Source organism: Ascaphus truei, chromosome 1 (assembly GCF_040206685.1).
Source record: "Ascaphus truei isolate aAscTru1 chromosome 1, aAscTru1.hap1, whole genome shotgun sequence".
NCBI classification, from domain to species: domain Eukaryota; kingdom Metazoa; phylum Chordata; class Amphibia; order Anura; family Ascaphidae; genus Ascaphus; species Ascaphus truei.
In genome coordinates, this window is record NC_134483.1 from 455,718,578 (window position 1) to 455,734,694 (window position 16,117).

At 40.6% G+C, this 16,117-nt stretch overlaps 1 protein-coding gene across 4 annotated transcripts in view; it reads left to right on the forward strand.

The window, feature by feature from the left end:
* The first annotated feature begins 612 nt into the window (after window positions 1-612).
* The window catches only part of CDKL2 (cyclin dependent kinase like 2), a 53,781-nt gene continuing 38,276 nt past the window's right edge, over window positions 613-16,117 (forward strand). Inside the window, exons 1-2 of one of the 4 annotated variants that reach the window (XM_075565315.1) lie at window positions 613-984; window positions 7,082-7,280. In XM_075565315.1, the coding sequence (XP_075421430.1) occupies window positions 7,113-7,280 (168 nt within the window). In that variant the 5' untranslated portion in view covers window positions 613-984; window positions 7,082-7,112. The remainder of the gene's footprint in view (window positions 985-7,081; window positions 7,281-16,117) is intronic. The other 3 variants (XM_075565322.1, XM_075565330.1, XM_075565337.1) reach the window with 3 other exon arrangements.

A 16,117-nucleotide genomic window follows, 5' to 3' on the forward strand; every position in this document is an offset into this window, starting at 1 on the left:
TATGTATGTCTCTCCATGACTGTGGCTAGGCATATATATGTATGTCTCTCCCTCTGGCTGAGTATCAATGTAAAGGGGGGTTAAGGCTGCACACCACAATATATAAACAAATACATACAGTTTACCGGTGCTGCTGGTTCAAGGAAGTACCTGCCAGGAATTTCCAAAGTACACTGAGGAAAAAAGAGAGAGATCCAGCGCTACACGGATTTCAGGATAATGAATTTATTGTGCCACACGACGTTTCGACCAACAGGTCGAAACGTCGTGTGGCACAATAAATTCATTATCCTGAAATCCGTGTAGCGCTGGATCTCTCTCTTTTTTCTCCCTCTGGCTGGGCATAGATATGTATGTCTCTCCCTGACTGTGGCTAGGCATAGATATGTATGTCTCTCCCTGACTGTGGCTAGGCATAGATATGTATGTCTCTCCCTGACTGTGGCTAGGCATATATATGTATGTCTCTCCCTGTGGCTAGGCATAGATATATATGTCTCTCCCTCTGGCTAGGCATAGATATATGTCTCTCCCTCTGGCTAGGCATGACTACAGACCTGTTCCAGTGTTTCCATGTGTATTCTCTGCAGGGGGCAGTTGCTTAGTGACCAGCATTCCCCCAGCTCAGCCAGAATCACACACAAAGCTGCTTACTAATTCTCACTATTGTTTGCTGACCGGCGGTGAAAAGCAGAGGATCCAGCCACTCACTGAATACACACACACACACCATTGCTACAAATAAGATTACAGTAAACAAAACTGGTTATTTTTAATTTATTTAATTTTCTTTACAGAGAGTAACATAACTATTTGTGTCTGTAACTGCTACTTGAAGATACTGGCATTTATTTGTGGGAAAGCGGAGTTGATTAATCCTGGAAGCAATGCTGTGGCTATAAATTCACTATGTACCAACAATGGATGTTGCCTTTGTCTCCTGAGCTTGAATGGAGAGGACAGACGCTCATTATCACGGATTAGGTAGGTAATGTGAATCTCACACAGCCAGGGTACATTAATTCTAACTTCTAATTGAACCTGCTGTTTATTTCTCATACATGTGAGCAGGATAGAGCACACCTGCTTCTTTCCATCTGTAACATTTGTTATCATATCAGTTCTAGTTGTTCAAGGTGTATTTACAAAATGTTGTTCTGTGTGTGATTTCAAGAAAACTCTTTGCACAATGTGAATACTCTGGACCCTATCTTTGAAAGATGTGTACGATAAGATATTTACATGTATAAAAATATGGGATAATAATAATAACTTTATTTTGTATTGCACTTTTCTCCCAATGGGACTCAAAGCGCTTCACAATTACAGTATAGTGCACGGTACGCAGCACATAGGATTGTTACAGACACGATCCCTGCCCAGATGAGCTTACAATCTATGTTTTTGGTGCCAGAGGCACAGGGAGATAAAGTGACTTACCCGAGATCACTAGGAGCGAATGCCGAGAATTGAAGTAGGTTCCCCTGATTCGAAGTCAGTGTCGTTTTGTTTACAGAGTCAGTGTCTTTACTCACTGAGCCTTTACAGACTGAGAGTCTCTCTGAAACAAACCCATTTTCTTTCAAGGGGATGAATGTGGAACTGTAAGTTTATAACTAATAACGCAATGAGTTGTGCTCTAGGCTTGTACATTAATAAAGTAGCGATACACTTTTGTTACCAACACCCACACACCGCAGGTCACCTGTTGTGCTTAATGGGCACACATGTTCAACTTCTGTAGCAGGTAAATGAGAGCAAGTAGGGGAGGCAGAACAGGTAATATCCCTACTACACTCTGATAGGCAAATAATGAGCAGCACATAGTGTGCACCTCTCCCACCAAGGAATCAAATGAAGATAAACCCATAATCTATTCCAAGATGGGCATCAAATTAAAATCAGGCCCCCGAAAAACCCTAAAATGTGCCCCTCTTTTTCACATATCTGAACGTGGTCTACACAAAGATTTTTGGAAGAAGCATCTTGAATGCTTTCATACAGCGCTCTAATTTTTGTTTTAAAGAGGTAGAAAATTAGATATCAATCATTAAAAGCTTTCCTCTCCCAGTAATGAAATCGGGGTCAAGTAGCTCCTCATGTTTGCCCATTATGCACAATGGATTTCCTATCTCACACCCTAGGTCTGAAGTGGCATTAACCTCTTCGCTTAAGTGATCAGCATCAAAGATATATATTGAAAAATGAAGTTTATCCATTTTGAGTGCTGTAGGGAAAGCGGTGCCTCAGAGCCAGAGTGCCACGACACTCCGGTGACATGATTGCTTCTGTTACCTTTTCCATGTGCCATCAGTTCAGATTACAGCTCAGGAGGCGATCTGCCCTAGCAAAACAAGCAGGATTTTTGTGACATAGTAACTACGTCATGTGGCACCCAAGGTGTCGGGTCACATTGTATTGTATTGTATGTCTTTATTTGTATAGCGCCATTAATGTACATAGCGCTTCACAGTAGTAATACATGTGGTAATCATATAAATAACAAATAATATAAATAACAGGTCATGGAAATAAGTGCTTCAGACATAAGTAACATTTAGGAAGAGGAGTCCCTGCTCCGAGGAGCTTAAATCTAATTGGTATGTAGGAGGAACGTACAGAGACAAGAGGAGGGAATTTTGGTAAGTGCTTCTGCAGGGAGCCAAGCTTTATTTATCATGTGTCTAGTAATATCTCTGGTGCTACTCATATGCTTATTTAAGCAAGTGTGTCTTAAGTTGGGTCTTAAAGGTGGATAGAGAGGGTGCTGGTCGGGTACTGAGGGGAAGGGCATTCCAGAGGTGTGGGGCAGTCAGTGAGAAAGGTTTAAGGCGGGAGAGGGCTTTAGATACAAAGGGGGTAGAGAGAAGACATCCTTGAGCATGACGTAGTAGCAATTAATAGTGTGCCGCTGGTGCAAATGACAAACTGCGTCATAGAGCAAATTGCACTTATTGCACATCCCCATAGTCTTTAGACACATAAAGATATTAATGGTTACGTCTCACTCTAGGAAAGTTCTGGTGCTCGTATATCTGATAGATTTAACCTTATAAGCCAGATATTCATAAGTGCATCTAAAGAAATACACTGACACATTGAAGAAAAACCGTTTAGCACCGGTGCCCACACTGCCCTTGTTCCGTCCCTGCTATTGATAGTAGAAAGAAATCTGTCCCACTACTTATCAAACATTTCCTTAGTACACATGAAGCACTTGTTGGTGAACAGGGAAAATGTACCCAAATTTGATTTGGATTAGAGAGGAAAAGGAACAGTAATTAATAATAGTTTATAACATGTTTTTCAATTCTTTTACTTTCAATACTCCGTCGGTGGAGGTTGAAACAATATGCCTCAGCCAATTTAGTCTTATTTTTATAGAGCCAAGTCTATATGCCTTTCTTCCTACTATCAATGTTGCAAATATGCACTTCTAATTTCATGCTCATTTATCACTAATTCCGGTGCTTAATGCGTAGATTTTTTTTCAATCTATGTTTGTAAAATATTTATGCTTGTAAAACAGACAGGGAGGGGGACTTAGTAAAATCCATTTTTCTCTAAATATAATGTGAAATTGTGTACATCATATAATACTTTGTACCCCCTAGTACCATTGCCTTTTGATCACTAACTAATTCTCATTCACCAATTGACATTCATGCAGACAACTGTTTTAGGACGATAGTGACTATGATCTGGAATAAGCTGATCTCACTAAATAGCAGCATTGTATTACTGGACTCCCACCTGGAAATTAACATGCTGCAGTATAATAATTACCAAGTATAGCTATCCATATTTAATGGGTTACCAATGATTTTACCTTGAGAGTGGACACTTATTAATGCCCCATTAGTCCACAAAAGAACACTTGACTAACTGTGGTACCATCCTGTTAGATATGACTGTAGGTTTCAGAAAAGCAGGGCAAGACAGCACACAGAATCAGCACGACAGACTTGGAAAGTGCATGTGTGTGTTTTATTTGTACGTTGTGCACCCCAGGAAACGTTATGGTAGGTCAGCCAACACCACAATTACTGTACCTCTTATCTGGCAAATTGGTTTCTTAAAACATGCTTAGTACAGTTTGTGAATAGTGATATTATATACTTCTGTGCTTCTACATTCTTATGTATTTCCTACATCTGTAACTCAGTGCTGTAGAGAGCAGCAACTCACTCCTCTGGATCACTGCATTATAGCCCCCTGCAGCACTGAGCATTTATATATTAAATCATGATAGACAAGAACAAAGAGTTTTAAAATGGCACAATGTCTTTCCCACTTAAATTCTTATTAGTCTATTCTTAGAATAGCGCAAGTAAGATCACCAGCAGCCACAATGCTTAAATAGATGTGGTTTGGTATTTTATGACACCAAGTTACATGCAAAGGAGAGCAAGACCCCTGTTTTTCTGCACTCAACACCACATAAGAAAATAAATAGTTTCTTTAAAAAAAAAAATTATTTCATCATATATTTTAAAATAGAACCTATATTGTTAAAAGAATTGACGTTCAAAAGTACTACTAAATACAAATGATATCACCTTTCATGTTTATTTTGGATAGGTCTTAACCTTATATTATTTCATACATAACAGTGAGAGGTAGCTTATGTCATCATATTATTATTTTCTGAGCTGCAAAAGAGAAGCCACTTCAGTTTCTGGGTGCTAGAATGTAACATTCCTGAAGAAGAGTTTTTACAGGAAACGCGTTGGTCCTTTGGCTCACGTCACTTCCTATGTAACGCAGTGTTGGGCAGGCCAGGTAGTGTTGGCCACCACATACTGGGTGGCGTTTTCTCTCTACCTTATCAATCAGTAAATGGAAAGCTGACTATTTCATATTAAGATGAAACAAAATAATTGGAAAAGCAACACAAAAAAGGGTATTTGTAAGGAGATCCCGGTCCAGTCCATGAATAGGGAATATATTATAGTAACATTGAGTGATATGCTAGAAACTAAGGCAGATGCAACACAAAATCTGTTCTAGAAATTCCTTCCTCGTCTGTAGTATTACATCAGAAAGATGAATCTCTATTTATTATTACAACTGTGAGGGACAGTAATTAATTAGAGTTATTGTTCCCTATGCAAAAAAAGCTGAATTCATAATGATGCTATTAGATATTAGAACAGTATATGGACATAAGTGGTAAAGTGCACTGTTGAATGATCTACTAACTAGACCACTATAACGTGTAATAAGAAGGAAGAATTTATAACTCACACTGGGTATAACTAAGATAGGAAAGCTTAGATAAAACCCTGAAGAGTAATAGAAACAGGGTATTTTATGCTACTTTAACCTATAGACAAGAGTTGCATAAATAAAAAGGAACAGATACAGTTCCACTCCCCATATGAATGACAAAATAGTAACACTATACAATCTTTCTCTCCTTCTTTTCACCTTTTTTCTATGGAGTTGACATTGAGTGATAAATGTTTAATACACTTTATACAATGAAACAACCTACTGCAAGCTACAATCTTTAGCTAGACACATTATTCTAGCACCCAGTAACTGAAGTAGCTTCTCTATTGCAGCTCAGAAAACAATAGGATAATATACAGATGTAGCCAGCCTTACCGTCCATGGCTCAGCGGATGAAAAGCTGAAAAACATGGCGCTGGGGGCGGTAGCGGCCATGATGGTGCTGCGGGGAATCCATTCCTTGCAATGGGACCTCCCGCAGCATTAATCTTTCTAGGCCACAATCAGCGCAGTCACAGGACTGTGTGCCAGTACCGGTAAGAATGGCTATACCTGTAAACTACTTCCTCACTACTACTGTATGTATGACATACACTGGCGACACACTTTATTCGAGCTCGGCTAGTCCCACGAATTCGGGTATACCCGGGTGTATTGAGGTTTGTGACTGTTTTCTGTCCGAGTATATTGGGTTATTTTCCAGGCAGGGATTGAAGCATTTTATTCCCGCTGGCTGCAATACTGCACAGTATATATATATATATATACTGCATTACAATTCATGAATTTATGCCATCTGGTAGACACGCGAAGCATTGCAGCCTATTAAATCCTAATCATTATCATTTAACAGATCAGCCGCCCGTCAGCCAGGCATGAACCCAGGCTGGGAAGGCAAACGCAACGGGGCTTGTCAGAGGTGAGGAGCGGCGCATTCCAGGTATCTGCCAGGTACATACTGGGTATTTGCTCGAATAAAGTGTGTCGGTGCAGTAATACAAGGTTAAAACTTGTGGTACAGTGTAAGTACAGATGCAGCGTCTGTTATTCGAACAAATCACGGAGCCGTTTTCGTGTGCGCTGCTGTACTCCACACGGCATTAACGCGACCAATCACCCCAGGCACACGTGTTTATCCCGGTTGCTTTGTTTGAATTTCATGGATTCTGTTTCTCTGTGTGCAATGAAATGAAATGCAATGAAATGAATGAATTGCAATGTGTACAGTACTGTACTGTGCTACGGTGTCACGTTTAGGTGTTTAAAAAACCAGAACACTAAAATGCCATTTTCTGCACTCGCGTCTAAATGCGGTACGGTTGGAAGAAATCACGCGCCATGACGTGGGTATTCCGACGTATACAACGCGTGAAGTGTTCGAATAACGGCCGCTGCATCTGTATAACTACACAAAAAGGATAAGATGCATATCCCGAAATAAACACTAAAGGTTATATAATTTCTATGTTGTAGTACTGCTGAACGTTGATTCTTTTAACAATATAAGTTCTATTTTATAATATGGATTAATAGTTATTGTTTAAGAAACGATTCATTTCCCCATGTGGTGTTGGGTGCAGAAAAACAGGAGTCTTGTTTTCCTTTGAGTATGGAGTTGTCTTGTATATTTATCCCTTAATTGTACCCACCACACACCCGAAAGACAAGGGCAAGAGTTTCTTTGTATATACAAATGCTGGTATTTTATGAGCTGCATAGTGCCGCAGTTGTTAGAAGCAGTTATTATGAATTAGAGCGCAAGATTTATTCATCAAGAGCACAGAAAGATCCCAATAGAATGCAGTCTTCTTGAATGATAAGGTGGGGGGTCAATTGTGTTTTGCAGTTCCTGTTTTAAAGATCAGCTGACACTCAGGATGGAAAAGTATGAGAACCTGGGGCTCGTAGGAGAGGGGAGCTATGGAATGGTGATGAAGTGTAGAAACAAAGAAAATGGACGGATAGTAGCCATCAAGAAATTCTTAGAAAGTGAAGATGACAAAATGGTTAAGAAAATAGCAATGCGAGAAATCAAGTTGTTGAAGGTAAGTGCATATAAAGAGTGTGCAGAGCTAATTTCCATGGCCATGTTTTCCATGAGAATCGATGCAAGGTGATTTTAATCGATGGTGATCTTTAGTTACCTCAACACAGAAAGATTAACATTAGTCTACCAATTTCTCTAACCTCCAGGACGTACAAGGTGGCATTTTTAATTCCACAAAAGCTGGGAGGAATTTTCAAATAGTTGACAGCAAGATGTATGAATTCACTGCAATTATCTTACGCTTCCTGAAGTCAATATCTTTGTATCATTTATTTGTCCGCAACTGTGATAACATTTTTCAGAATTCTTTTTGGGAAGTGGAAGAAATCTATACAATAAATGAAACAATAGCTAGACACTCCACTTTCACATTTCCCCTCTAGACAAGGAGAGGTTCACTTAATTAACATTCTTGTTGCCAAAAGAGCCTTGAATGCATTGCACAGTCAGAGGGATGGTTATTTAAAGGTCCATGATATTCAAAGGAACCGCTCATCACTCGAATAAAACAAAAGTATAAATATGATATGGATTCTTGGGTGGATCTAGCATGTGAATCCAAAGCTGTCCTCTTTTCCTACTTGAATACTCTTATGGCCCTTTGCTACAGTATAAGTCACTTATCGAGGTGAAAAGGCCTACTGCTATTCAGTAAGCCCCCCCAAAAATCACCAGTTGAGCCGCGAGAAGCCATTTATCGCCAATTTCTCACATTTGTGTAATTCTTGTAGCCTCGAGTGGGTTATTGGGGCTAATCAAGGCTCAGGAATGGCGATTTCCTCTCAAAATCCTTCCGCCAGGAAACGTTGGCGTGAAGGTGGTGAGATTCTGCCGAGAAGGTGGCGAGAGAGGACTTAGAAAATAAAATGCATTTTTTCTGCATCAGATTCATGCCGGGAGTCTCAGGAGCTGATACCCATTAATATAAGCACCGGAGGCCCCCAGCTTGAATCCCATGCTATAAAAATGCATTTACTGTACAGGCAACTTCATTACCTTAGCGGCTAACCGCTAAGGCAATGAAGGGGTTAACTTCCAGTGCCATGTTTATTGCGAGTAGTGGGGGTGGGTGAAGGTGGTATTTGGACCTTGGTGGGTGTTTAGGCCTTGCGGAGGTTTGCAGGTGGAGTTAACCCTTACCGTAGTGGGTAATACCGCTAAGGTAATGGAGGGCTTAAGCCCTCCCGCTACCACCCGGTAGGCCTAAACATCCATCCTTGGGGCTACTACCCCCTTCACCCAATCCCTCTACCCACAATAAACAAAAATACACACAACAACCCTACCACATATGGATAATAATGCTTTTGACCATTATAAAATCAAACATTAGCCAGCCAGCATAAATAAAGTAAATAAAATGGTCAACTTACCCCTGCCATCATAAAGGGTATTCTCAGCATACTCCAGGTCCATGTCCTCCGATGCCAGCAAAAATACAAGAAAAAAATACAATCTAGTGGCTCCTAACCCCTTAATCAACTTAGCGGTTAATCACCACTATAATAATTAAGGGGTTAACCCACCCTCCCCCGCTACCCACCCGGGAGGCCTAACCACCCACCCCGGGACCACTATACCCACCCTGTACCCCTTGATTGGCACAGTGGTATATCATATCCTTATAATTTGAGCATGATAAGCCACTATAGCAGTCAATAAAAAAGCATGAATGCCAAAAATACACAATAATAAAATATATACACAAGCACCTAAACACCACAATTCAAGAAATCAAAGAACTAGCCAACCAATCAATTAAAGAAATAAAACCACTAGCCAACAAAACAATTAATTAATTTAAACCACTAGCCAACAAAACAATTAATACATTTAAACCAGTAGCCAACAAAACAAAGAATTAATTTAAACCAGTAGCCAACAAAACAAAGAATTAATTTAAACCAGTAGCCAACCAATCAATTAAAGAAATAAAACCAGTAGCCAACAAATTAATGAATTAAAACCAGTAGCCAGCAAAACAAATACATTTCAAACTCTAACCAATCCTAAAATGTTCTAAAAACAAGCCATCCCAATTCACAACAATTTAATCCAAACAATAAACAGAAATCGAAAAAATAACTATCGATAGAAAACAAGCATTTGCAAAAAAAAAAAATGCATTGGCTGCCACTTTATTGATCTGTACTCTAAAGGGGCACAGATTCATACAGTATCAGTCAATCATCAAGCAAATACATAAAAATAAATAAATACAATAAAAACACCTGAAAAAAAATGACACATGCAATATTTCTCTTACCTTTAGAAATCTTCACCCTCCGAATCTCGGCGAATCTGCAAGCTCTCGAACTGCGACGTCATCACCGGCAATCCAACGCCATCCACCTTGAAGATCAGGAACAGGTAACCAAAATCCGTTTTCTTTAATCTTCTTCTATCTTCATCTGTCATTATTTTAACTTTTTTCTATCTTCTATCTTCATCTGTCAATCCAAATTTTCCCATGGTAAATCCAAACGGATGTTGCCACGTCGACAACTTCAGCTAAAATGAGACGTACAGGCCTTCTATAGGGCCGGTGACGTCACATTTTTGGGTCAGATGATACAGTGCCAATCTGATTGGACGATGTATCATGTGCCCGCCTCCTTTTTTGTTAAGGATGTGACGTCATCTCCAGGGAGGTACGTCACATCCTTAAAACCCCCATGGTTTTATCACATGGTATTACAGCCAATGGGATTGAAGACAATTCCATTGGTTGCTGTACCATGTGATAGGTTACACTAGTTCAAAAGGATGTGACATCACTTTAAGGCATGATGTCAGTTCCTTTTTAACTAATGTAACCTATCACATGCTACAGCAACCAAGGTGATTGTCTTCAATCCAATTGGCTGTAATACCATGTGATATAGCAATGTGGTTTAAGGATGTGACGTACCTCCCTTGGAAATGACATCACATCCTTAAAAAGAAAAAAAAAGGCGGGCACATGATACAGCGTCCAATCGGATTGGAGCTGTACCATCTAACCCTAAAATGTGACGTCAAAGGCCCTATATAAGGCCTGTCTGTCTCATTTTAGCAGAAGAAGTCAAAGTGACAACATCCGTTTGGATTTACAATGGGGCACTTTGGATTGACAGATGAAGAAAGAACATTAAAGAAAAGAAGAAAATAATTACAGCTGAAGAATGAAGATAGAAAACGGTGATAGAAGATAAAAGAAAGAAGATTTTTTTTAACCTGATGCTGGTCTTCAAGGTGGATGGCATTGGATTGCGGGTGATGATGTCATGGTACGAGAGGTTCCAGATACGCCGGGAGTTGGAGGGTAAAGACTTCTAAAGGTAAATAAAATATTGAATGTATCTAAAAAAAAATTGCAGGTTTTTGCATTGTACTTATTTCTTTTTATGTGATTGCAAATTGACTGATACTGTATTAATTTGTGCCCCTTTAGGGTACAGATAAATACAGTGACAGCCAATGCATTTTTTGACAAATGCTTGTTTTCTATTGATTGTTATTTTTTTGATTTCTGTTTATTGTTTGGATAAAATAGTTTTGAATTTGGATGGCTTGTTTTTAGTACATTTTAGGATTGGTTAGAGTTTAAAATGTATTGTTTGTTTTGCTGGCTACTGGTTTAAATTAATTAATTGATTTGTTGGCTACTGGTTTTATTTTTTTATTGAATTGTTGGCTAGTGATTTTATTTCTTTAATTGGCTGGATAGGTGTTTATTTAATTTAATTCTTATGTTTTGAAATAACATAATTTTGATTGTTTTGCTGTTTTGGTTATACATCATTTTTATTCATGTGTACTATTAGGCTTTTTATTGTTGGTGTGTTTAGGTGCTTGTATATTTCTTCAATTATTGTGTATTTTTGGCCTTAATTATTTTTATTAGCATAACCATTGAGTGCTATAGTGGCTTATTATGTCCTTATTATATGGGTATGATATACCACTATACCAATCAATGGGTAGAGGGTGAGTATAGTGGGTCCGGGGTGGGTGGTAAGGCCTCCCGGGTGGGTAGCGGGGGAGGGTGGGTAAGACCTTAATTACTATAGCAGTTATTAACCGTTAATGTGATTAAAGGGTTAGGGACAATTAGATTGTATTTTTTCTTATATTCTTGTTGGCATCGGAGGACATGGACCTGCAGTATGCTGATGAGGATGCCCTTTATGATGGCAGGGGTAAGTAGAAAGGTTTATTTACTTTATTTATGCTGGCTGGCTAATGTTTTATTTTATAATGGGCAAATTAGCTATTATCCATGTCTGGATAATTGTTATTTTGCCCATTACTGTACTGTATGTGTTGTGGGGGTTTGTTCTGTTTATTATTGTTTCTTGTGGGTATAGGTATTGGGTGAAGGGGGGTAGTAGCCCCAAGGGTGTGTGTTTAGGCCTACTGGGGTGTAGCGGGACTGGTTAACCACTTCATTCCCATAGTGGTTCCCACCGCTATGGCAGGGAAGGGGTTAACTCCTCTTGCAACCTTCCATGCAGGCCTAAACACCCACCTTGGGAGTACTACCCCCTTCATCCACCCCCTCTGCCCCAAGAAACAGGCTATTGATGTTTAACCCCTTCATTGCCTTAGTGGCCAGTCGCTAAGGTAATGATGCTGTTTTAATATCATTTTTTAATACTAGTGTAGATGAGCAGGGGGTCTCCGGAGCAGAACCACATTGATTTCATGTCCGGGGACCCCATGGTTCCAGAGATACAGGGCCCGTAATGGGGTGCAACCGGACGTGTCTCTCCTAGACCTCAACAGCGGGCAGGACACCATCTCGCACACCACCGATGCTTAGCCGTCATATACCCCGGATGACAGGTGGGGATGCATGGTAATGACATCAGCGTTAGGTGGAAATAACAGTCCAGATGGCGTCTCAAATCAAAATGGTAGTTGGGGGCAAACACACTCAAACCGACTATGTTGGGTAGGACCACTCCTGGCGGGGAAAGTAGCGGTCTCTAGTACATTCTAGCGCTTTTCGTGCCACTTCATCAGCGAGAAGTGAGATACTTTTGTCATCCCCATGCCGTGAGTTACTTCCATAAGATATGTTGCTGTCTTGCTGCTTTAAAAGGCTTGTTTAATAAAGTTCCATGATGGCAAAGGTTGCTACTTCTTACTTGAATAAACCTATAATGACATTAAGGAATTTAGATCTGGCATCTGACACACTGCTCTCTTTTCTAGCTTAAATGATTGTCGCCCATTGCAGTCATGGGATGTAACCTCCCAATGGCATGGGAAATATTAGATTGGCTGCATCACTCAGCAGTGTCACCTTTCCACCTCCGGAGATGTTCTCTTAGATGACCAGAGATATCCTGCAAATGAATTACTCTTTGAAAGGAAGGAGACAGCCTATATGCTGTATAATATGCTGTATGCTATATAAGATTCCACTTATTTTAATCAAAAAGTGACCGTGATCATGGTGATAATATTTCTGGGATACTTATCCTATCACCTACACAATTTTCATTGAGTAATTTTGCACATATAATTCATTGATTAATCTGGCATGTAGAAGTACAATGACAATGTTAGCTGACTTGTGTTCTTTCTCTTGTTGTACACGTTATATTTGTTTATATCCCAGTAACACTGCATGTCATACTATATTACACAATTAAACCTAATCATGATACATTTGATAACAATCATATAATAAATATTTAAATGGAACTGTGTGACCCACAATGGGTTAGTGCAGGGGGGCGCAAAGTGGGACGGCACTGGATATTTTTTGAGGAGCGCCGGCGGTTGTAGAGGCATTTCAATTAAATGTCGGGGGATCGCATGAGGCCTCTGCAACTCACCGGGATTCAGAAGAGTCACTGTGACACGTCGCCACGGCAACTCAGCATCAAATGAGGCCGCGGTGTCATGCGAAGTGACGTGACACGTCTGTCTCCATGGCAACGGGGTCACATGACGTCACATGAACCCGTTGCTACGGATGTGTGACGTCGCTTCGCATGACCCTGCGGCGTCATTTGATGCGCCAAACAAGGTAAGGGGGGCACGAGAGCGAGGGGCTGCAGGCAGGGGATACAGCTCCAAAAGTTTGCGCTCCCCTGGGTTAGTGTATGGGAAAGTAGTGGCGAGATCAATAGAGAGAGTTAGTACAGAATCTGCTATTATATCGTAACTTCATAGCGTTTTCTGGGGCGGGTTAGAAGCATATAAAGCATCCTGCAGAGACGCCATGCTTGTATCAAACCCTACAGACCTTGTGGGCTGTGACGTCAATGAAGACGCATCACATAGAAGAGAACACCCGATGTGCATTTCGTCGGCAAGCAGCTTCTACTGGGGTGGTGCAATCAGCATAGAAAGGCCCCTTTTTAAAGGAACTGGTTGCTATGACAACCCAGAATGCTAGTACCGTCTGTACTAACAAAGTAAATGTAGAGGTAAGTGCTATCTATGTTTATTAATAGTGATTTCTGCAAAAGGTTATTCTTATTGCTTTAGAATTTCACTTTGTAGATATTGCGAGCTAGTCTATATATTGTAAATTCATAGAGTGATCTGATAGGAATTTAAGAGAAATAAAAATGATATTTTATTGGTTCACTTTTCATTTATTTTGTTTTTATAGGTGAAATTACTGATTTTTTCCCATTTGTATTTTGTGCATGTCTTAAAGAGAGCACCTATAGTGGAGAATTCAGTTATGATTACAGTTGAGATCTGTACTGATTTGTTTCCCTTAACCCAGGGGTAGCAAACCCCAGTCCTCAAGAGCTACCAACAGGTCAGGTTTTCAGGATATCCCTGCTTTAGCACAGGTTGCCAAATCAGTGGCTCAGTCAAAGACTGCACCACCTGTTCTGAAGCAGAGATAACAGTAGTACGAAAAATATAAGGGTGCTCAAGAAATTGAATCCTTTCAATATTTCATAGTATATAGACACAGTACTCCTTACTGGGAATATATTATTTAAATTCACGGTCCTGAGATAATCACTTGGTTGCAATGTGACAAATATCCCCCGAAGATTATGAAAAAGTGGGGTATCCCACACCCATCAAGAACCTCATTGGGGGTGTCTTCAGTAAAATCTTCAATCAGGAAAGTACTCACATTTGATATGAAATATCCCACTTCAGGAGGCCTTTCTGTGGCGTTTCAGCCACTGTAATAACTTCAGAGGAGGAAAGAGAGGAAAAAGCAGCGCACAACCAAGGGAGTAGAGTCCAAAAACGAAAAAGTTTTATTTGGCCATGAATAAAAAAAGAGGTACACAGCTCTCCTACGTGTTTCATACACTTCTGTACTTTATCAAGGATTCCTTGATAAATTACAGAAGTGTACGAAACGCGTAGGACATATATAATTAAAATAATTTTGTTTTTGTTTTTGGACCCTACTCCCTTGTTTGTGCGCTGCTTTTTCCTCTCTTTTCTCCACTGAAGCAGAGATATCCTGAAAACCTGACCTGTTGGTAGCTCTTGAGGACTGGGGTTGCCTACCCCTGCCCTAGACTATCTATGAGTAAAAAGATTATATAGAACTGGGGTGCGCAAAGTGGGGAAATGCCCCCCCCCCCAGGGGCGTGCGCAAGATCTTTCAGGGAGGCGCAGTGGTTGCCTGGGGTTCGCGTGAGGCATCTGCAATGTCTCCTACCATGTCTTCGGCGTCGCGTCACCATGGCAACGTGGTGGGTCACGTAACGCCGAAACTTCCTTTTACAAACTTAGCTAGAGGTGTTGCCATGCAAAAATACAGAGAATCATTATCCTACATTGACAGCATAGACCGTGATATTCCCCTGAGTCTCACAGAATGTCTGATCAGCTCGCAGGCTCCTAGCACCAAATCAAACCTGGACAAACACGTTTTTCAGGCACAGAATGCAAAAGCACAGCTACATACCAACCACCTGTAACGTTTCAGTGTGTTTCAACTGATTATACAAACACCAGAGCAGAATTACTTGTTTTGCTTACTGGTGTTGTTGCAGTGAACTAATCTGGATTTACCTTAAACAATCATATCCTCATACACCTTTTCATGGTAAAGCAAGGAAAGAGGATTTACCTTATACAATTATGAATGTGTCTGCCGGCCCCAGGCACTTAGCTGTTGCGACGCCTCCTTGCTGCTGCCCCCCTCCTCCTATTGAACCGCCGCGCACAAGTTGTCAAAAAACAACAAAAGTTGTCACCAACGTGGCATCGCGTTGCCATGGGAACGTGATGTCATTTGACGCTGCGAGGTCGCGTTGCCATGGCAACAAAACGCTGCGTGATGTCACATCGGGGACGTCCGCGGCGTCATTTGAGGCTGCGGTTCAGAAGGATTAGGCGCAACAGCTAAGTGCCTTCTCATCAGGCCCGATAGGCTCGAGAGCTCGGCAAAAGTATATGGGGGTGGATATTTTTGCCACCCCAAAATTTTGCCACTCTAGACCCGGGCCTGATGGGAAATCCACCACTGATTATATTTTTAAAAAAAAGTAACATTAGATCTGTTTTATGGCTAAAAGAATGGCCTTCTTGTAAGTATGCATTCTGTAGGATCTTATTTTTATTGTTATAAAGTTTTTTAGTTTGTTTTTGGTGTGCCTTTTCTTCAGATGAGATGCATTGTAAGGAACTCCAACCCTCTCTAATAGCGTGTCTGAGATCAGATGCAGTGTAAGGAACCCCAACCCTCTCTAATAGCGTGTCTGAGATCAGATGCAGTGTAAGGAACCCCAACCCTCTCTAATAATGTGTCTGAGATCAGATGCAGTGTAAGGAACCCCAACCCTCTCTAATAGCGTGTCTGAGATCAGATGCAGTGTAAGGAACCCCAACCCTCTCTAATAATGTGTC